General features: G+C 31.9%; 1 protein-coding gene across 1 annotated transcript in view; it reads left to right on the top strand.

The window, feature by feature from the left end:
* The window catches only part of LOC129229381 (DDB1- and CUL4-associated factor 11-like), a 59,185-nt gene that overhangs the window by 1,919 nt on the left and 35,025 nt on the right, over positions 1–22,241 (top strand). The window contains exons 2-5 of the mRNA XM_054863674.1: positions 10,557–10,648; positions 10,753–10,784; positions 17,564–17,672; positions 17,773–17,836. Of these exons, the coding sequence (XP_054719649.1) occupies positions 10,557–10,648; positions 10,753–10,784; positions 17,564–17,672; positions 17,773–17,836 (297 nt within the window). The remainder of the gene's footprint in view (positions 1–10,556; positions 10,649–10,752; positions 10,785–17,563; positions 17,673–17,772; positions 17,837–22,241) is intronic.

Here is a 22,241-nt window from a genome sequence, read left to right on the forward strand (position 1 = left end):
AATGTGCCTTGCACCACTCTTGTTTTTTTTGGCAATATGAACTAGTGTGGAGTTAAATTGAAATGTCTAGTCCACATTGCTATGCTGAAGTGCTCTTAGGTCCATAGAAGTATAACAGCTTCTAAAATGTCCTTCTGGTACACTTTTTGATTTATTTAATGGTCCTCATCCACAAAATCCCCAGAGATTTTTTGTCATTGTGCTGATTCCATCACAGACAAAGCCTGACTTCGGATTTTGATGATGTTTAACATTTCGTGAGGGGCTTGGAATGTCTACAGACCAAATCCTATTATTCTGGGGGCTATGAGCTAGTTGAATGGTTAATCAGTGAAAGGTGTCTCTTCCAGCGTGGACTTGCGGCCCGTCTCAAACATTTCTGGCATCTATGGAGTCATACGAATGTCTGAACTTTTTGGAACGCATAAAACTTTTGTTTAAGCTGTTTTTGTCCTTAGTCTAACTTATAGGACACAAATTCCCCATCTTACGAATGATTTCTCTCGCGGAAACCCAAGGATTTTTTTCATTGAACTCAATTTGGGATGATCTGATGGTTAACTGAAATGTTTATTGTTCGTTTTTGTATTTTTACGAAAAATCGAGTATCATTTCCAAGCCACTTGAAGCTGCATAACGCATCAAATACTGTTTGCCGAGGCATAACAAGCAAAGAAATTGTCGTTCTACTTGGTTAAACAACTTTAAAATAGCAGGTCTTTTGCTTAAAATTGTAAGAAAAAAGAAAAACAGTACATAATTTAGGAGATATATTTCTAAATTAGTTTTCTAATTAAGTGCGAGACAAAAATAAATAAGAAACTCATTAACATAAAATTGCTTTACTTCCGTTTGAAGATGCAATGTTTGTCCAAGGTTTTTTTTTTCTTTTCCGCATCCTTTATACTGCCGTGCTAAGCACAAAAGTGAAATCTGCAATTGAATTCAATATATCTGTTTCCTATGCCTTTTTTACTTTCTTCTATATCTAATATATAGAAGAAAGTATTGGATTCGTGCAAATTTTCGAATTTCGAATTTTGACGGATTCGAACGTTTTGAGGTGTGCTGAGTCCATTTCGACTATTTTTGGAAAATGTCTGTCTGTCTGTGTGTATGTATGTGTGTGTGTATGTGTGTGTGTGTGTCACGTCTGTGTGTGACCAGTTTTTTGTGGCCGCTCTACAGCAAAAACTACCGCATGAAATCGAACGAAATTTGGTACACATATGTGCCCCTATGTGAACTTGTGCCCATTGGTTTTTGGCGCGAATTCCTCCAAGGGGGGTGGAGCAATGGGACGTTTTTTGAGTTACGCGTGCTTGCTATTCCTCAGGAAGTAACTGGCGGAATCAAACAAAATTTGGACCATATGTTGCCATTAACAGGAACAGGTGCTGATTCAATTTTGGTGGCAATAACTCAAACGGGGGTTGAGCTATAGAACGTTTTTTGTCGTCAATTGTGACTGCTGTATCTCAAGAAATAATGAACGGAATGAAAGAAAAATTTATCGGCAAGTAGACCTTAGTGGGTATAAGAGCTGATTTTATTTTGGTGTCAAAAACTGAAAAGGGGGTGGCGCAATCGAATGTTCTTTTTTTTTCATTGTGAGTGCCATTTCTCAAGAAGTAATGCTACGTTCTGGATGAAATTTGGAATAAATGTGAATCTATTTGTAAATAGGCGTTGTTTCAATTTTGGCGCCAATCGCTCCATGGGGGTCTGATTTTTTTTTGTGTTAATAAAAATAGCTTTATAAATGCAACAATAAGAAAGATAAATTACAATATTCTCGTCTGCTTATTTCACGTGATTTTAATTTTCGGGAGATAATCGGAAATGTTATCGCAATGATTTAAAATTAATAACTGTTGCCATTTTATGTTTGTTAACAAATAAAACATCTAATTAATTCAAGCAAGGCTTTTAAAATAACTTTCAAGTCGTTCTTTGCTTTGCTTTTGCGGGAATTCAGGAATTCGGACGGTCGTCAAGTTTTTTTTTTTTTGCTGGGAATATTGCATTCTTTTCAAGCATAGGGATTGATCAGAATTCACAAGAAAGATATAGAAGAAAGTTTCGTGATGGCCACAACATACTAGTTTTTCTTCAGATTAAAAAAAAAAAAAGTTCCTGATCAAATGATCCTAAAACATTTTATTTATTAAGTAAAATACGAAAAAGAGAAAAACTTGGTTATAATAACCCAGTTTCTGCAGGTATGACTACTTTTACTACTGTGCTTAGCATGGCCATATGAATAAACTGAAACTCCAGTTTAAGTTTTGGTTCAGCTTTAGAAACCATTACTCAGTTTTGGTCTGGGATTTCTGTTGGAAAGAAAAAGAAAAACCAATTCAGTTTTGATTTGGACTTAAACTGGTTGGAAAAAATTAAAACTCAACAGCTTTCTTTTTCAGACAGTAAAATTACATTGTAAGGAAGGGAAAAGGAAAATCATACTTATTTTTCTTTCAAACACTATCAATCATGTTTGAAAAAATTACAAATAATATTTTAAGTTTCACAAGCAATCTAAAATAGAAAATGTAACTGTTATTATGATTAGACACATCTTACCCAATAAAATTGGCTGCACAACGACTTGGCTCATTTCTGGTGTTGGGTGTTTCACAAAGAAAGCTCTCGGTTATAAAACAAAAAGGGTTTTTTTCCTATTTAAACTTACCTTTATATGTACTTCTGTCAAACAGAAGAAGAATTTTTGTGGGTTGCATATATTTTTTAATGCTTAAGAGCCATTGTCTGTAAGGATCAGGCAGGTTGTGATTGTTGACATTTTTAATTTTTCTCATTTTCGCATATGTTGTTCCTTATCATGAATGCAATGTTTGTGCAAAATATGAGCTTTGTCTGCCTTACCGTTTTTGGGAAATTAAATTTTTTAATTTAGGGGGCGTGGCACATTTTTGCGTGTTTTTCAAATTTGCAGTTTTTAAAGTTGTTGCTTTAAGTGCCCCTATAATGACATGGATTTTTAAATTCTATACTATTATATGGTCTTCTTAGATACTATTACAGCTGTCAAATTGGTGTCACTACGAGGGCGATGGCCACAAACTCCGTTTAAAAATGACCGAAAATGAATTTTTTTACTACATTCAATGCCAATTTTCTCAAAGCGCCTTCTTGATGACACCAATATTTTTCCATAAATTCCTAGCTACACTTGCATACATCAAAAATATGTAATAAAATTGGTGTCACTATAAGGGCGCCAGAAGATATTGGAACTTTTATGTGATAAATTTCACAAAAATGCAAATGTTTAAGATCTAACTACTACTCTCGCCCTCATAGCAGAGATCTGAAACTAATTAAGTTTTATAACTAACATGTTCGTCTAATATATGAAATAAAAAAATCAGTGTCACTCCTACTACTTTCGGAAATATAATCATTCGAAATTAGTTTGTTATGGAGTTATTTAAAAAAAAGACTTTTCTAATTCGAATGGCTTTTTGCACGGTTTGTTTTAAACTTTAATATAAAATTACAGTAGTGACACCTAAAATAATATGTTTATAATGCTTTTTATAAAAAAAAGCTTTATAAAAAGCATTAGAAACACAGTGAATCGATATAGATACAGATTGATGTATTGTGTAATGTGCATTATGGCTAAAATAGTCGTACTAATGTTCGTATTTTTTCAACCATACTAATTTATTCAGAATCTGAAACATAATTTGAGGATGACGTAGACTAAAACAAAGAAAAAAAAAATCAAATCACCCAGTTTCAGAAAGACGGTCATTTCTTATTGATATCTGGTAATTTTGTAGCACTAAAGCTTGGGAAAACATGGTATCCCGGAGAAATAGTAGAAGTTGAGCATTTGCAAGTAAAGGTCAAATGCATGGCAAGAGGGATTGGAATAAATAAATTTCTTTAACCGGAAAAAAGGCGAGTATTGGTATGATAATCTAAACATATTATGCACAATAGATCCACCTGATACCCATATCAAAACGAGCATTTTCTATTCAAAATAAAGACACTCTTACTGCCCAAAGCTGTTTGTATTAAAAGTTGTTTTTTTATAATAAATTAAAAATAAATATGGTCAAAACACTATCTGGGTGTGATAAGATTAAATTAACAAAAAAGATTAAATTAAAAATAATAATAATAAATGAAAAAAATGCACCACAACATACTAACTTCGGATGATTATATTTCCAAAAGTAGTAGGAGTGACACTAATTTTATTAGTTCAAAGTTAGTAGCACTAAAACCAAGTTTTAGTGCTACAAAATTACCAAATATCAATAAGAGATGACCGTCTTGGGAAAACATGGTATCCCGGGGGAATAGTAGAAGTTGACCATTTGCTAATCTGAATACAACTAGCTCCCTCATAGCAGAGATCTGAAACTAATTAAGTTTGATAACTTACAGTATGTTGTGGTGCATTTTTTTTCATTTATTATTATTATTTTTAATTTAATCTTTTTTGTTAATTTAATCTTATTACACTCAGATAGTGTTTTGACCATATTTATTTTTAATTTATTACAAAGAAGCAACGTTTAACATAAACAGCTTTGGGCAGTAAGAGCGTCTTTATATCTTGAATAGAAAATGCTCGTTTTGATATGGGTACCAGGTGGATCTAATGTGCATAATATGTTTAGATTATCATACCAATACTCGCCTTTTTTCCTGTCAAATAAATTTATTTATTCCAATCCTTCTTGCCATGAATTTGACCTTTACTTGAAAATGGTCAACTTCTACTATTTCTCCTGGATACCATGTTTTCCCAAGCTTTAGTGCTACAAACTTACCAGATATCAATAAGAAATGACCGTCTTTCTGAAACTGGGTGATTTGATTTTTTATGTTTTCTTGTTTTAGTCTACGTCATCCTCAAATCATGTTTCAGATTCTGAATGCTCGCTATATAATACATTATGGTTATCACTATTTAAGACATTATGTTATAAATAGTTGCATTTTCAATATAAATAACAGATAAAAAATTAGTATTGAAAAAATATGAATATTAGTACGACTATTTTAGCCATAATGCACATTACACAATACGTCCATCTGTACCTATATCGATTCACTGTGATTCTATGCATTGGCAGTTTATAGCATGCAGCAGTTCACATCTGCTATGTGTTTCATAAAAAGAATCTGTCACTCATTTGGAAGAAGAGTGCCACAATATGAAAAAATGAGATTTTACAGGAGAAGCATTTCAAGTTGAACTCTTCAGCCAATTTGCATTAAGAAATGTAAGTTTGCTGTGCTCTCCAGTGGTTAATATTTGAATAAAAAATCTGTCATTATTTTCCAAGGAAGATAACATTCTTTGAAGACCTTTAAGCGAAAACAGTAGTGTAACTATGGGTTGGCAGGAGTGGCTCTCGCCAGGGGGGGGGGACATACATAACATCTGCTGAGAAGCAGGGTTCATGATTTTTTTAATTAAAAAAAAAATCATCTCTTATATAATTAAAAACTGAGGGTATCTATGTATGTCCAAGCTTCTTCTCCAGAACGACAGTGAACTGACCATCAAACCAGGTATTGATGGATTTGTAATCCTCCCATCTTCATGTTTGGCTATTTAACGTAATCCTCTGATAATAATTAGCGGAGATATCAATTAAAAACTGTTAATTATGACTCTTAGATTTCAAAATCAAATCCCTATTTTTCGAAGGCTTTCCTCCATTCAAATTATTATTCAGTGCTTCATCTCAACTTTCCGCAGCAATGCTTTTATTAAAATGTATAGCGTGAGAAAATAATTGAGATGAAAGATCTGTTGCCATTTTTTTCTCGAATATGCACAGGTAAAATTCTTGTTTTTGTTTTGAGGCTTTTCTGTAATCATGGGATTTAAAATTACTTTTTGGGGTTTTTCCGCAATCTGCCGCAAAATTTCACTGACTTTTTTACTTTCTTCTATATCTAATATATAAAAGAAAGTATTGGATTCATGCAAATCTTCGAATTTCGAATTTTGACGGATTCGAACGTTTTGAAGTGTGCTGAGTCCATTTCGACTATTTTTGGAAAATGTCTGTCTGTCTGTGTGTATGTGTGTGTGTCACGTCTGTGTGTGGCCAGTTTTTTGTGGCCGCTCTACAGCAAAAACTACCGCATGAAATCGAACAAAATTTGGTACACACACGGTTCGTACGGGTCATGGAAATCCTGGAAAGTCATGGAAAAAGAAATAAGCAAATTTCAGACCTGGAAAAGTCATGGAAAATTGAAATTTTCAGTCTAAGTCATGGAAATTTATTTTCAGTCATGGAAAAATGTTCTGGGAAAAAGTAACAGTAGCTAAAAAGAGCATTAGAAATCTTGAGTGATTTAGTATTGCACCATGAAAGCTATTTAAACTGGAAAATTGAACGATCTCAAAAAACATTGCATCCAAGTTCGTTTCCATCACTCCTAAATCTTTATTTTAAAATTGATCAGAGTTTATCTCAATTTATTGAAGGTTTTGGATAATTTTTAGTCAGGCGATAAAATACAGAAATAGGTGAATTATAATGCTCAAAAACAGGAGTGCCCAATATACAGCCCGCAAAACTAATCCATGCAACCCACTGGTACATTCAGTGTCATTATTCAAACATGTTCTGAAATTCTAAACCTATTAATTTATATGCATTTGAAAATGTACAAATAAGTAAACAAGTACATTTAAATCAAAAGATTTATTTATTATGAAATGTTTTTATTTTTATTTTTTAAAATAAATATCTGGTTTAGAAACATGAATTTACTAAAGAATGTGGCTTTATTTTAAAGAACCAAAAAATTGTCAAGTTCACACTAAAAGCAAGTTTTGAAGCAAATTTATTGAAACTTAGTAGTGTTTCATTCAACTTTCCCCCAATCATTATCATTCTGCCTGTTTATAAAAAAAAATAATCGACATTTAAGCATCATTCACTGTAGTTTTACTTAACTTAAACTGATGTGATGAAAACAGGTAAGAATTATTCAGTTGTTTAGGTGCACACTGATATTTTTCGAATCAGGTAGTGGCATTCACATAGCAAGTTTTGCTAATGCTCATTTCCGAAAAAAAAGGCAAGTTTGATATTGAATAATACTATTCTCTTCATATAATAAGGTCATGAAAATTTTCATGAAGTCATGAAAAAGTCCTGGAAAAGTCATGGAATTTTTTCATTCAAATAGAGTATGAACCCTGTACACATATGTGCCCCTATGTGAACTTGTGCCCATTGGTTTTTGGCGCGAATTCCTCCAAGGGGGGTGGAGCAATGGGACGTTTTTTGAGTTACGCGTGCTTGCTATTCCTCAGGAAGTAACAGGCAGAATCAAACAAAATTTGGTCCATATGTTGCCATCAACAGGAACAGGTGCTGATTCAATTTTGGTGTCAATAACTCAAACGGGGGTTGAGCTATAGAACGTTTTTTGTCGACAATTGTGACTGCTGTATCTCAAGAAATAATGAATGGAATGAAAGAAAAATTTATCGGCAAGTAGCCCTTAGTGGGTATAAGAGCTGATTTTATTTTGGTGTCAACAGCTAGAAAGGGAGTAGCGCAATCGCCCGTTCTTTTTTTTCATTGTGAGCGCCCTATCTCAAGAAGTAATACTACGTTCTGGTTGAAATTTAGCATATATGTTAATCCATATGTAAGCAGGTTTTAGTTCAATTTTGACGCCAATCGCTCCAAGAGGTGTTGATTTTTTTTTTTTTTTTTGAATAAAAATAGCTTTATTAATGCAACAATAAGAAAGATAAATCATAATAGATTGTCGTCTGCGTATTTCTCGTGATTTTAATTGTATGGAAATGATCGGAAATATTATCTCAATGATTTAAAATTTTTAACTGTTGCCATCTTATGTTTGTTAACAAATAGAATATTTATAATTAATTCAAGCAAGGCTTTTAAAATAACTTTCAATTTTCGCTCTTTGCTTTGCTTTTGCAATAATTCAGACATTGGGATGGTCGTCTAGTTTTTGCATGTGTAATTTTGTTTTTGTTGGGAATATTGCATATTGTCAAGCATGGGGAGGGATCAGAAAAAAAAAGAAAAATATAGAAGAAAGTTTCGTGATAGCCACAACATACTAGTTTTTTTTTGGTTCAAGCCTGAGTGTTGAACTCGCATCACTTGACATAACTTTTATTTTCGAGGTGGACCGTAAAAAGCCGGGCAACGCAGCTGGTATAGGTCAGATTTTTTGATTTAAATAAGTATTTTTTTTATTTTTGTTAAATTTATAATAATTTATTACTTTACATTTGATTTATAAACATAATATATTTCACACAAAAGATGAATCTATTCAGCTTACTTTTCAAACTAAGATAAGTTCTCTAACTATTCAATACATTTTTAAGATTTATAAATACGTTATAATACTTCGATAAGAAGTGATTTTGTTTTATGCTTTGCTTAAAAATATGGTTTTCTACATCATTTACGTTTTAGTGTAAAAGAGTACGTTCAGCAATTACTTTTCTTAATTATATCAGTGATGGTGTATGAGAAAAACTGAAAATTTTTATTTGGTTCCATATATACTGAATTGAGCTGTAATTTTGGAGTAAAAGCAATATTGCAAAAAGGAAAATCCGTTTCTCACACACAGGACCGCCGCTACCAGCAATTTGGCCCTGTAGCAATTTTAATTCCGTGCCCCTATGACCCCTCCCCCTTCACACCATTACTTATTTTTCTATCGTAGCTTCATTTCTTCTCCCTTACACACTTCAAAATAAATAGTTTAAAATTGCATTCAAATGTGATGTTGCATTGTCTAGTTGCTTCTGAATTTTTAAAATTTAATGTAGCTTTGAAAATTTTAATTTGAAGTTAGTATGAAAATATATTTACAAATACAGTAGTGAAAATTTGATAATTTGTCACATCTGAGATAACATGACATACTATGAATTTTCAGTAAAGTAAAGTCGGAAGGACCAAGGAAAAAAGTTCAAATTTTGAAATAAAAAATTCTGTATGTAAAAATTAAAGCAGAACAGTGGTACCGGCATGCATAAAAAAGTTGAAATATTATTGAATTAAGTGTTGAAATTATTACCACACATGCGTATTACACTTGAATTTGATAATCAACAGCGCAGAGGAATTATTCAGTTTCTAGGTAATCAAGAGTAACATATACCCAAAAATCAGTTTTTCAATACATATTTAAATTATTTTTTGTACGTTTCCATTGCTTTAACAGCCAATGAATACAAGTATACCTATCTGGATTAAAAAATGGGCATTTAGTTTTTTTTTTGTCAAACTTTCACTAGCATAAGATAAATAAATACCTTTGTGCTGAACAGTAAAGTAAGAAAAAACGTCAAAAAAAGCTTAAATTGCCAATTGTAAAATCTTTAAAATAAAATTCGAAAAAAAAAGTTTTTAATTCTTAAGACTTTTTCTATAAGCTTGGTTCACACTGAAAAGTATGAAAAATAAAATATCTATTAATATTTCTTGGTTGCAACACGCAAGAATTGAAGTTGATCTTAATATTTTTATGTTTATGTTAATTCTGAACCAGCTAATAAAATTAAAATTTAAAGTCATGCCGATTTCCCTCTCAAATTTTTAATTTTAATTTTATTGGTTGCTTTTGAATTATCTTAAACATGAGATATTAAGATCAACTTCAATTCTTGAGTGTTGCAATGAAGATATCATATACAATCGAGTACCGACTAACGCGAGGGATGCGTTCCAAGACACCTCGATTAAGTTGGAATTTCGCGTTGTGGAACAAGGTATGTTTAGTATTTTTTTATAAGGCATACCCAAGTGTTTCAGACGTTTGTAAACACCCGTCATATTGTTTCAAACCATTTATTAACTATATATTGCAGTATCTTTTTTCAAATAACCGACGTTTTCTGTATTTTAGAAAAAGCTTTATTATTTGACATAAAAATCTGTAACTTAGCACAAAATCAATGATTAATGGGGGAGAGAAACTTAAAATAAAGCAGTATGATACTTACAGTATGTACACTACAGCATTATTATAGCACTTAACAGTATAGATATAGTAAATATATTTATAATTTAAAAAATGAAGAAGGTTTATGCAGCGCGATCAAAATGTTATCTGAATGTATTTTGTTCATGTGTAAAATGAAAAAAAAAAAGTTAAGAATCAGAGCGGTTATTTGTATGAACTAAAGCAAAGCGTTGTTTAGACTAATACAGTGGGTGAACTTCCGCTTTCAGTGATGCTAAAGGGATGAAAGTCGATTCACAAAACCAATATTTAGTGTCAACGTAGCCCATTCTAACTCTCTGCCGCTCTTTTCCGAAAAATTTCATGTTGCAGGCGACTAATTTGTGTCCGCACTAAAAAAATCATTACTCATGGAAAAACTCGCGTTATAGCCATATCGCGTAAGTCGGATCGCGTTGTAGTTTAATCCAACTGTACTTCTTTTATTTCACACTTTTTAGTGCGAACCAAGCTCATGGAAATGATCTTTATAATTGAAAAACATTTTTTTATATTTTTTTCGCATCTGATTTCAGTGGTCAGGTTCGTATAATAGCTGCATCATCGCCGCACTTGTATGAAGAGGATTCTGATGAAGACTTATGCTCTTCTCGTACTCCTCCAAAAGGTAGATATTTTATTTTGTTTTGTGCCTATTTTCTAATTTTATACTATTTAAAATTTAAAACATATCTCTTTATCTCATCTTGACTTACATTTTCTCTTTTCCAGTTGATCGTAATCCAGATACATCTCGATTAAAGGTATGTTTCTCTCAAAATTAAGAGTCATTTCATGTGTCTCAGGACTTTTAAACTTTAACAGGGTTTGTACGCTATTGAAATACCTTGAAAAGTGCTTGGAAAAAAAAAGTTCATTTTTTAAATGCTTGAAAACCTTGAAAAAGTTTTAAAACCTTGAAAAAGTTTCTTGGTGCTTAAATTCTCTCAAAAATCATCTGATTATGCTTAAAAGTTTTAGAAAAGTATTTCACCAATGCAATTTTCTAAACCTGTGTTTAATATGCAACATTGCGAAAAATTGCTTCTGTGTTTGGGATTTCAATCTTTTTTGCATCTTGTAAATATTTTGATGTTTTTTACATCTGAATGTTATTTTGACGTATGGTATTTTAGCTAAGTTTTTTTTTTTTTTTTGTTTAATTTCATTAATCAACAAAGGAATTAATTTGGAAACCATGACAACATTAAAATCACTCGGATTTTGCGGAAAATTGCTCTTGTGTTTGAAATTTCAATCTTTTTTCAACCTGCAAATATTTAAATATTTTGGCTAATCAAATGTTATTTTCGCATGTGCTACTATAGATTAGTATATTTTTTGTTCAATTTTAATAAAAATCAAATAAATTTATTTTATGGGAAACATGCCAACGTTGAACGAACTCAGACTTCACGAAAAATTGCTTCTCCTGTTTGAAATTTCAATCTTTTTGGATCTTGCAGATATTAAAATATATTGACTAATCGGACATTATTTTCATGTATGCTACCTTAGAATAGCATACTTTATGTTTAATTTTAGTAAAATATAAATTTATTTTATGAGATTTAATCCTTTTGCATCTTGTAAATATTTTTATATTTTTGGCAACTAGAAGTTATTTTGACACATGCTACATCAGATTAGCTTATTTTATTTCCTGTTTTAATAACTAAAGAATTAAAGAATTAATTACTTTGGTCTTGTTTAATTATATGTTTATTTATTTTTGCAATTTTGTATTTAATTATCTGTTGCTAATTTTCGGTCATTACAGCTTTTTTGAAAAAAATTTAAATTTAATCAATTGAGCGCTTAACAAGTTAACTGAAAGTTTGTATTTTAAATGCAGTCGAACCTCCATATATCGAACTTCCACATATCAAAATTTTCTATATATCGAAATCCCAGCAAATTTCCATGTTCATTACATAGAAAAATTGTTTCTATATATCGAAAAAATCTCTATATATCGAATTTTTTTTCCGAGACATTCATAGATTATTTTTTTTTCCACTTAAGACTTTGTCTCATGAAAAATGGTTAGGGGAGAAAATTATGTTGACTTAAGGTTGCTACGAAACTCATAAGGAATCTGGGGTTGAGGGTGTGTAAATAGGTCGTTGTTTCGTTCTGGAGTTCTAGAATTCCCTCAAATTTATTTCAAATCTTAGTTGTAACCAGTAACATTGTAAAATCAGTTTCAAGTTATCCTTTTTGTGTGTTGATTATTATTCCTAGTCTTTTTAGCTGCAGTAAAAATCATTCAAGTTAAGTAGATTGTTTTTTTACTTTTCGCTCGATTACATTGTGAAAACGAAAATCACCTAATGTTGTGGATCAAGTTGAATTGAAGAAGAATGAAGATGTATGAAGGCGCAAAAATGTAATTTGTTTTTTGTTTTTTTGATTTAGCTTTTATTTAATCCAAAGCTCGTATCGATTTGAAATTGGGTTTCATACACACAAATTAGCTTTAATTTTAATGTTTTAGGAGACTTTTAGGATAAAATAGGATCGTTTCTATATATCGAAATTTCTATATATCTAATTTTTTTCCGGCAATTTGCTACTTCGATATATGGAGGTCCGACTGTATAAAGTTGAATTATATAGGGTAGGTGATGGTAAAGCCCCGCAGTTTACAGTTTTTGTAACATTGTGGTCAATAAAGGGAAGAATTTCTCGCTATTTCAAATTAAAATCGTAGAATGGTTTGTTAGCTATTGCATCTCCTAATTCTAGCTCAGTCTGATCATTAATTACGGAGAAATTTCTAAATGAACCGAAAAAAATTATTGCGGGGTTTTACCCCACAAAATGGGGTAAAGTCCCGCATTGAAGGGGTAAAGCACCCTCAATGCAGATCTTTACCCCATTCAAGATAATGATGGATAAAAAAGGATGACTGCATGAAAAAAACACCTGATATAACTCTTCATAACGTTCTTCATTGGATTAGATTTTTAAAGTTGTACTTTCATGTCTTTATTTAAGTTATCGAATAAAGTGAAAAGTCAAATTCTGACTCTTTTCTGTTTTTCTATTTTTGGATTCATTGGCTTTTTGGCCTGTTTTCTTCTTCTTTTCTTCTCTTTTTTTTTTTTTTTTTTTGACATTGGTGTTGTGAAAGTTAACTTATGTCGTTTTGACTCCATATCATGCTCTTTTCTGTTTTTCGCACTCTTTTCCTCTCCCTTTCCCACAACAAGCTGTTCTTTTTCCATGGCTTTTCCCATTCGTCCTACTGGACCGCTTCGAAGCAATTGGGGGTTCTTTCTTTTTCTTGCATAGGTAAAATAGGGAGGGATGTTGTGCTGAAGAGGGTTCATGGCACACGCCGCAGTACTCAGCTTCAACAGTTTTGGCAACATTCTTCTTTTCCTTATGAGCAGCGTGTAGAGAAATTTGTTTGGTATCCTTCTGCAGACCAGTTTCGCCCATGTTAAATATTTGGTTGGAGCTGAACTTTCACTTTTTTAACGCGAATTCTATAAACTGTCCAAGTATTGTGAGAGCTAAACCCTATTTGAAACCCATGGCTATGGCTACGCTGGTTTTGATTAGAAATCGCAGAGACAATCTATTTCTCTTCATTAACTCACTTGCAAAATCCCTAACAGCAAGTTGGGATTGAAACACAAAATTGAGGTTTTATTTAGTTTTCCTATGCATACTAATAAGGAAGAAACCTCGGAGATTTTAGAGTGAGATCAAAAAACCGCTGATGGATAGCAATACAAAAATTTACGAAATCTTTCTTTCTTCCTTGCTCTGCAGTAAAGGTTGCTCTAAATCTTCCAAGTTTCTCACCTCCCCGTTTCTTCAGTCAATTCCAGCTAGTTCTTTCATTGAACCCAATTTTAACGACTGCTATGCAAATAGATGAGCATTCTTCTATTAATCTAAGTGCTTCATTGAGTTAAACCTCCGTTATTGCTCTTAAATATATTTTCCTTTTGTACGTCGTGGAGTAAATTGCAAAAATTAAAAATATGTTTTAACTGAAACGAGCGTAAAAAATGTTATTAAAAAATAAAATACCCATATAATCCTACCCACATTAAAATTTTTTAGCAAATACGAACAAACGAATATTTTTCTTAATGAAAAGAATTGCCCAAATCACATTCTAAAAAGAAAAAAGAAATAGGGGAAAACTGGGGCAATTTTGGGTCAAGTACGAATCTCCGCACTTTTGTAGCTGCGGGGATTTACCCCAAAACTCCTGCGGTGATTTACCCCATTTTGCCACTTTCTGGAAAACCCGCCGCCATGTTGTTTTAGAAAACCCCCAAGGAAATTATTTCAACCCAAAAGTAAAGCTTAAAGTCAGCAGTACCATCAAGGAATTCGCCGATTCTTTTCCTCAAATCCCGCAGTTTGTACTGCTTAAATAATGTAACAGAAAAGTTACATGTAAGTAGTAAAAAATTGACTTTCCTCATTTTCTTACCTTGAGAGTTACTCACCGAGTCAAACTTTCGTGGAACAATTAGTTTCAATGAGACAAAACTATCACCTGATGGTCAACTTTTTACTCGATTGAGATCAGTTCGAAAACTCGGTGCGGGTTTTTACCCCACGCGGGGCTTTACCCCCACCTACCCTAATTTTATAAAGTTATGTTTATAAGTACATCACACGCACACATTTTCTTTATGTCTGCTAAAATAATTAAGTTGTGTACCAGGGTGGTTCTGTTATGATTATTCACTGGAAATCCAGTAGTATTTGTTATGCTTTTACTTCCCTATATCAATTTTCCCCTTTACCTCATGAGTCTGAACTTTCACATTTATTGACCATTACAGTTAGTCAGTGAAAGCTGAACAGACTCAAGTTTACATTCAGAGTATTTATCACTTCTTAAGTAGCTTTTGTATATTTTGAGGTGTGGAGACTGGACTGTGGACTTTCATAAACCTTTTTTTTATTTATTAATTTTTAAATTTACTCAAGGACAGTTGAAATGCCTTATTGGCTGAACAACTAATACATACATACAAATAACATGCAAATGCATGCGAACCTCTGATATTTTAGAACTTAATAGTGCAAAATGAAATTACTTTCTAGGTGGTGTTTTTGTCCTAACCGCCCTTATATTGTAATAAACCGCCATATTAATATTGGAAATAAATGTTGAAACAGGGGGGGGGGGGGGTGACTTCAAAAACTCCTGTCTGGTAATGCCATTGAACTTTGGTTTCTTCCTATAAAAGTTAAAAGCACTCATGAACGTTTTTTTTTTTTTTTTTTTTTTTTTAATATTAATTTGCTGATTCTAGAAAGTATACTTCTTTGAATGTGGAGATTGCAAAATTAAACCTCTTGGGATCTGCTTCTCTTTATGACCAAAATTTTCAGACATTTTCAGAAAACTTTCGACACAGTAGATCTTTCATCAAAGTGTCTCTTGTTGTAGAAAAAGCAATTTTGTTTTCCTATACTTTTTTGTATTATTGATTTGTATTGCAGTAAATGAAACCTGCATACAATACTTTTAGTACAAATTTATGATATTGCCTTAATTTTTTTTTTTTTTTTTTTTTTTTTTTTGCCTTGAAAAGTGCTTGAATTTTTTTTTCTCCCTGAAGGGTATGAACCCTGCTTAATGAATCAGGTGTTTTCAAAAATAAAATGTTATTGTTTGTAAGTTTCTGAACAGTTTGGTACCAAACTTTTAATGGTCCTCAAAATACTTCCAAAATTATTAGTAAAATAGTAGGGGCTGTTTTCATTTGGGACCTTTGTGATTTTTAATGTGTTTTTCTCAAAATGTAAGATTTTTGATTACTTGCATCATATGTAATCAAATTGTTGTTCTATTGTTCTGAAATTTTGTGGGGCCTATTCTAGAACTTATACATTAATTTAAGTAATACTGGTAGAAAAATAATTTTTTAAGGACAGGTTTTACGTCACAATTATGGTTTTGATACAAAATGTTAATATTTATTGCTCTAAAAAATATTTACTGCTTCATGAGGTAAAAAAAGATGTAATAGCATCTTACTGTGATACTTGGCTGTAGTTTAAGCCAATTTTGAAAAATAAAAGCCCATTATTTCATTCATAATCCTGCACGACACAAAATATTAACTTTTCTTGATTTGCAGGAAAATCATATTGCGTATTGCATCATGGTCTTACTAATTCAACGGTCGATCAGTGAACGCAACCATTGGGAGTAGCCCTGGTCTTTTGTTCTTGATGAATTTGTGTAGACTTTGGAATGTCTCACAATACACATTCATACTTGCCAACTGTGCTGTTTTTAACGGGAGACTCCCGTTTTTTGCTTCCATTTCCTGATTTCCCGTTTTTTACGATTTTCTCCCGTTTTTGCACTTTTTTCAGTCAATTATTAAAAAGTTTCACTTTCTTGTCAATAGATGGTGCCCTTTTCTTGTCTACCAATGTCAGGGAATAAGAATTTTTCCAATTAATGACTCATTTTGTTAAAATTAATTTTTTGGAAGCTTACCAATTTGCATGTTCAACGAAACACGTGCTTTGCCGAAAATTGCAGCAGATTTCAATCCTTTTGCATCTTGGATATATTTCAATTATTTTGGAAGTTTGAAGTTATTTTAACATGGAGCTACCCCATACCTACTTAATTTATATTTTATTTTAACTATATATTGATTTTTTTTCCCGGATTTTAGTAATTAAATTTTTGTAGCTACTTTTTTGGTAGAGACTGGGAAATGTACGAAACTTTAAGCAAATTCACTCCTTGTTTTTTAGTTTTTCCTTTGCAGTATATTTTTCTTGCTGTTACCAATTAGCTTACATCTGTGAAAAATCCACATTACACTTTAAATTTAGTATTCATGTTATTTAAAATCATAATTTAATAATTCTGTTGCGAAGATGTGCCTCTGGTGAATCGCCTATATACCTCTAGTGGAATCTCGTGTTTTTCTTTCTTTGCAGGTTGGCAAGTATGCACATTGGAGTTAATGATTCTCCTGTGCTCAAAGAATTCAACAAGTAGCGGACCTTGTACGTCAAAAACAACAGTCAATTGGATGCTGCTCTTTGTTAGAGCCTCTGATCTCTCATGCACATGCGATTGTCCACGCATGCTTTGACCCATGCTGGATACTCCAAAAGCATCTTTAGATGTCTCACTACATTCTCCCATAGCCGCATACACAAATATGATAACTGTTACGTTGTTGTGACTTTTGCTACCTTTTCATTTGAACACCCATAATATATTGATGAACTTCTTTTTGCTATTTTTCTCATATTGCATGGTTTTTATCAGTTCTGCCAAAAGTCTCAGTCCTGACTTAAATAGAATTTCATGTATTGGTAACCATTTGTGAATAGTGTTTAAATATATATATAAAAAATGTTTTTACAAATAGAGCTTAAAACAAGAAATAAATAAATATCCTTGTGCTGAGAAGTAACAGGAAATAAACAACTTTAGATGTAAAGACAACCGCTGCTTTTGGATCATATTTTAGACAAGTATGTTAATAATTTTGTTTGAATGTATTTTTTTCTTTCCTATTCATAGGACAGTGACCTGTCACAAGCAATAAAATTGAGTTCAGGTGCTCTAAATGACAAATACACAAATTCGGAATGCAAAATGAATCCTTTGCCATCGATGTTGAGAGCAGTAAGTAGTAGTGTATCATTTTTTCCTATTTTGAAGCGAACCTTACTTCTCTCTTGTCATGTGGAGATTTTTAATTACATGTTTTTTTTTTTTTTTATGTAGAGAGAAGTTGGCCATGAATGGCAGAGGGAAATTTTCTCAAGGAGATAGGTGTCAAATAATTAAAAGGTAGTTGTGACTTCTTTTATTTTGAGGTTTTTAACTTGACTAACATTTGCTGTATTGATATGTTTGATATTTTGTCTGTGAATAGGCTGTTATTAGCTTTTAGTTGGGGGGGGGGGGCTTGATTATATGGTTATGATTAATTTTTTTGAACCTTATTGAAGAAAAAAATATGTATTTTGTAATGTTTTGTACTCTTACCAAAAAAAAAAGACATTTTAAATTTGTAAGTACTATCTGTGGTTTTAAAAACACTAATTTCCTTTTTTTTTTTTTTTTTTGAAGCTTACATCTATTTGCTATTAATTTTTCATTTAAAAAAATCAAAAAAAGAAAAGGAGAGCAATTTTGTATATTTCTAGTCTAGATCAGGAATGGCAAACCTTTGTGGATCAGTGTCCCAATTTTTCTAAAGAAATATTAAATGAAGTATGACATGTTGCCAAATAATTATGTCTTGTGATTATTAGAAAAATAACGAAACTAAATACTAGCAACACAAAACTCTATTTACTATGAAAAAAAAAAAAACATTTTGCTGTGCATTGAAATTTTTGTTGCAGGGTTTACAATTCTTTTGATTTTTTTAAAGAGATCAAAAAAGTCGGATTTTTTAAATTCAAATCAGATTATTTTTTAATCTTAAAAAATTTGTAGATATTTGCATTCGTATACATAATATATTTCATACAATATATGAATCCATTCAGCTTACTCTTAAAACTAGGATAAGTTGTTCAACTATTCAATAAATTGTTAAGACTTATAAATAGTTTTCATGTGATGAGATATGATTTTGTTTTATGCTTGTTTTATGCTTTAAGATAAGGTTTGGATCATGATGTACGTTTTAGTATAAAATAATATGTTGAACAATTACTTTTCTTAACAATATTAGTCATGGTGTATAAGAAAAACTGCAAATATTTATTTTGTTCTAAACTAATTTTGGAGTGAAAGCAATATTGCGAGAGTGAAAATCTGTTGCACAGAAAAAGGAATCTTTGTATTTCTGCCAGTTAAAATTAAGATTGTATAATGCAGTGTAATTAAATTTAGAGCAACACATTCTAAAAATGCACAATTAATTTATAAAAATAAAATCAACTGATTTTAATCAACAATTTTTTTTAAAAGATCACTTGATTTAAATATATGATGTTTAAAAAAAAAAAAATCACTTGATTTAAATCATGATTAAAATCAAGTTGATTCAAATCAACGAACCCTGAGTGAAACCAAATAAAAATAGTATTATGTGACTTCTCTGTTTTGCAGAATAGATGACAAGTAACTTGTAGTAGGATTGAAAGATATTACTTTTAGCAGAATATGCTGAATTGAAGTCATCTGCAACATGGTTTCTGAGAGAGTCTCTAATATTTTTCATCTCTGATGATAATGACTCCCAGTCATAGGTGGATGAAAATATGGTGAAAATAGAATGAGTCTGCTTCTTCAAACAGTTAAAATGGCTTGAACCAAATTCCATGTTTCAAAATATTCATCACCCTCATAGTTTTTTTTTTTTTTTTTGAAAAATTTAGTATTATTGAACGTTAAAGTCATTATTGATTAAATATCCTTCTCAAAAATTTAGGACAAATCGCTACATTAAGCAGCATCATTCAAGTTCAATATAAAATTATAATTTTTATGAAATACCTTGAAAAAAATATAAAACAAACACTTATGAAGCCAATTTTTCTTTTTTTTATCATGTGAATCAAACAACAATGTCATTTTTTGAACAATTGTTTATTTTACATAATACAAATAAATAAATACAAATGTGATGACCAGCAACAGGCTCTGGGCACAGCTAGCCTGGTCCTAGTTTCTTAGTCCCCAATGAAGATCAATGGCCCTCTTAAAACTATCCACCCCCTTGCTCATTACTACCTCTTCTGGTATGCTGTTCCAAGTGCCCCCAACCCTACTAAAGTAGTAATTTTCCCTCATTTCCAGGTTAGCCTGAGATTTGAATAGCTTAAAACATTGAACCCTCGTCTCGCTTTCCGTGCAAAAATTTAAGCCTTTAAAATCTTTCATTTTGATAAATTTAAACAACTGAATCATGTCCTCTCTGACTCTCTTTTGTTCCAGGCTATCCATATTAAGCCAATTAAGTCTGGTATCATAATCTAAATCTGAAAGTCCTCTTATTAGTCTAGTTTCCCTTCTTTGAACCCTTTCCAATCCAGAAATATCTTTCCTGAGATAAGGAGAGCAAAACTGAACAGCATACTCCAAATGAGGTCTTACTAAACTCCTATGTAAAGGCAGAAGAACCTTCTTAGACTTGTTTAAAATAGATCTATTGATAAAAAACCTAAGCATTCTGTTGTCTTTTTTACTTACAATGCTGCACTGTTGACTAAACTTGAAATCCTTATTTATTAAGATGCCCGGATCAATAACATTTTCCTCTTGACTAATGACCAAACCCTGTAAATAATAACTTGTACACTTATTTCCATGATCTGAGCACTTGACATTTCCCTACATTAACTGCCATACCCCACTTATCCGCCCACTTATTAATACGGTCTAAATCCTCTTGAAGCTGTTTTACATGTTCTTCATTTTCTACAATCCCCATAACTTTTACACCATCAGCAAAACAATTTATGTTCCCATAAATATTTCCCAGGGTTCGTACGCTTCTTCAAATAATATACTCCTTCATTTAGGAAATTTTTTTGAAGGGCCCTTCAAACTCCTTCATTTTGGTTTGAACTCCTTCAAAACTCCTTCTTTTTTATTTCAAGACTACATAGTCTTCTTCTATGACAGTAAACTTAAAATACTTGGGTTGACACAACTTACCTTCATTACAAGGGCAAAGGTATAAGGGCGATTTTAATGTAGTAATTTGGTATATTTATTTTTTCATAAAAATGTAATTTACAAATTGATCATAGAAGTTATAAAAGTTGAAAGTGAAAATATTATAAGATGACTAAGACATATAAATAAAGTAAACCATGCTTAAATGGTGCTTGGCTGAATTTTCCCTCCTCCACACTCTCATCCCCAAGAGTCAATTTTTCTAATTATTACTTACTAATTATACATAAGCAGATGTGATTGTGTTAAAAAAAACAATTGTTTAGCAAATCGCTGTTATGATATTGTAACGTTCGCAAGTGATGTCATGCCTTGAGAGGGGTGGAGGGGTTCATGAAATTGTGACAAGGGGAAGAGAGAGGGTGACAAAAAGTAACATCACACAGTTATTATAACAGTATGTTTATAAAAAATATGATATGTGACAAGAGGAGGAGTTAGATAAAGTGTGACACTTTGTGACAAAGAAGGAAGGGGACAAACATTTGAAAAGAAAAAGTGCGACATCATTTACGGGCAGCCCATTAGTACTCCTTCAAAATCTCATTTTTCTCCTTCAAAACTCCTCCAAAACTCCTTCATTTTATTTCGGAAATCGAGTACGAACCCTGATTTCCATTAATGTCATTCATAAAAATTATAAACAAAAGAGGCCCTAAAACTGATCCCTGAGGAACCCCGCTTAAAACATCACTCCATTTAGAATGATTGCCCCTCACAACTACTCTTTGTTTCCTTCCAGTCAGCCAATTCTTAACCTAAAGTAAAATTTTCTCTCCTATTCCTAAATCAGCTAGTATGCTGAGAAGAGCAACATGCAATACCTTATCGAAAGCTGTTTGAATATCAATGTAAACAACATTTGCACACTTTTTGTTATTTAAACGCAAAGTATTCTTGTCATAGAAATGCAATAAATTAGTAGCACACGATTTACCTTTCCTGAAACCATACTGCAAACGTGTAGACAGGCAATTAGTCTCTAAAAAATTCATAATCTTGATTTTGATCAATGTTTCAAAAATCTTACAAACCACTGAGGTCAGACTTACGGGTCTATAACTCCCTGCCTTATCTTTAGACCCTTCCTTGAAGAGAGCTGCATTATGTTAGCCAGCTTTCCACTCTTCTGGGACTGTCCTTGAGTTATAAGAAGCATTGAAAATATTCAAAATAACATCACTAATTCCTCTGCACATGCAATTAAAATTTTTGGATAAATATTATTTGGTCATGGAGCTTTAGTTGCTTTTAATCTTTTTCAAATGAAATAGAACCTCGTACTTGGGAAACCCAAAGTCCTCAAGCTGTATAATATCTTGTGTCTTGCTAGTGTCACCTGTTGAGATACAGTTATTGTTAAACACACTGGGGAAAAAAAGTTATCAAGAGCATTTGCAATGTCTCTATTGTTTTGAATTAAATTTCTATGCTCATCAACCAGTGGCCCAATTTGACTATTTCCAACTTTCCCAGAATTAGCTTAAGCAAAAATTTTTTTAGGGATCCTTTCAAGGTTATCTGCTAGCCTTTGCTCCCGTTCCTTTTTCTAAATCCG

Source organism: Uloborus diversus, chromosome 9 (genome assembly GCF_026930045.1).
Source record: "Uloborus diversus isolate 005 chromosome 9, Udiv.v.3.1, whole genome shotgun sequence".
Lineage (NCBI taxonomy): Eukaryota > Metazoa > Arthropoda > Arachnida > Araneae > Uloboridae > Uloborus > Uloborus diversus.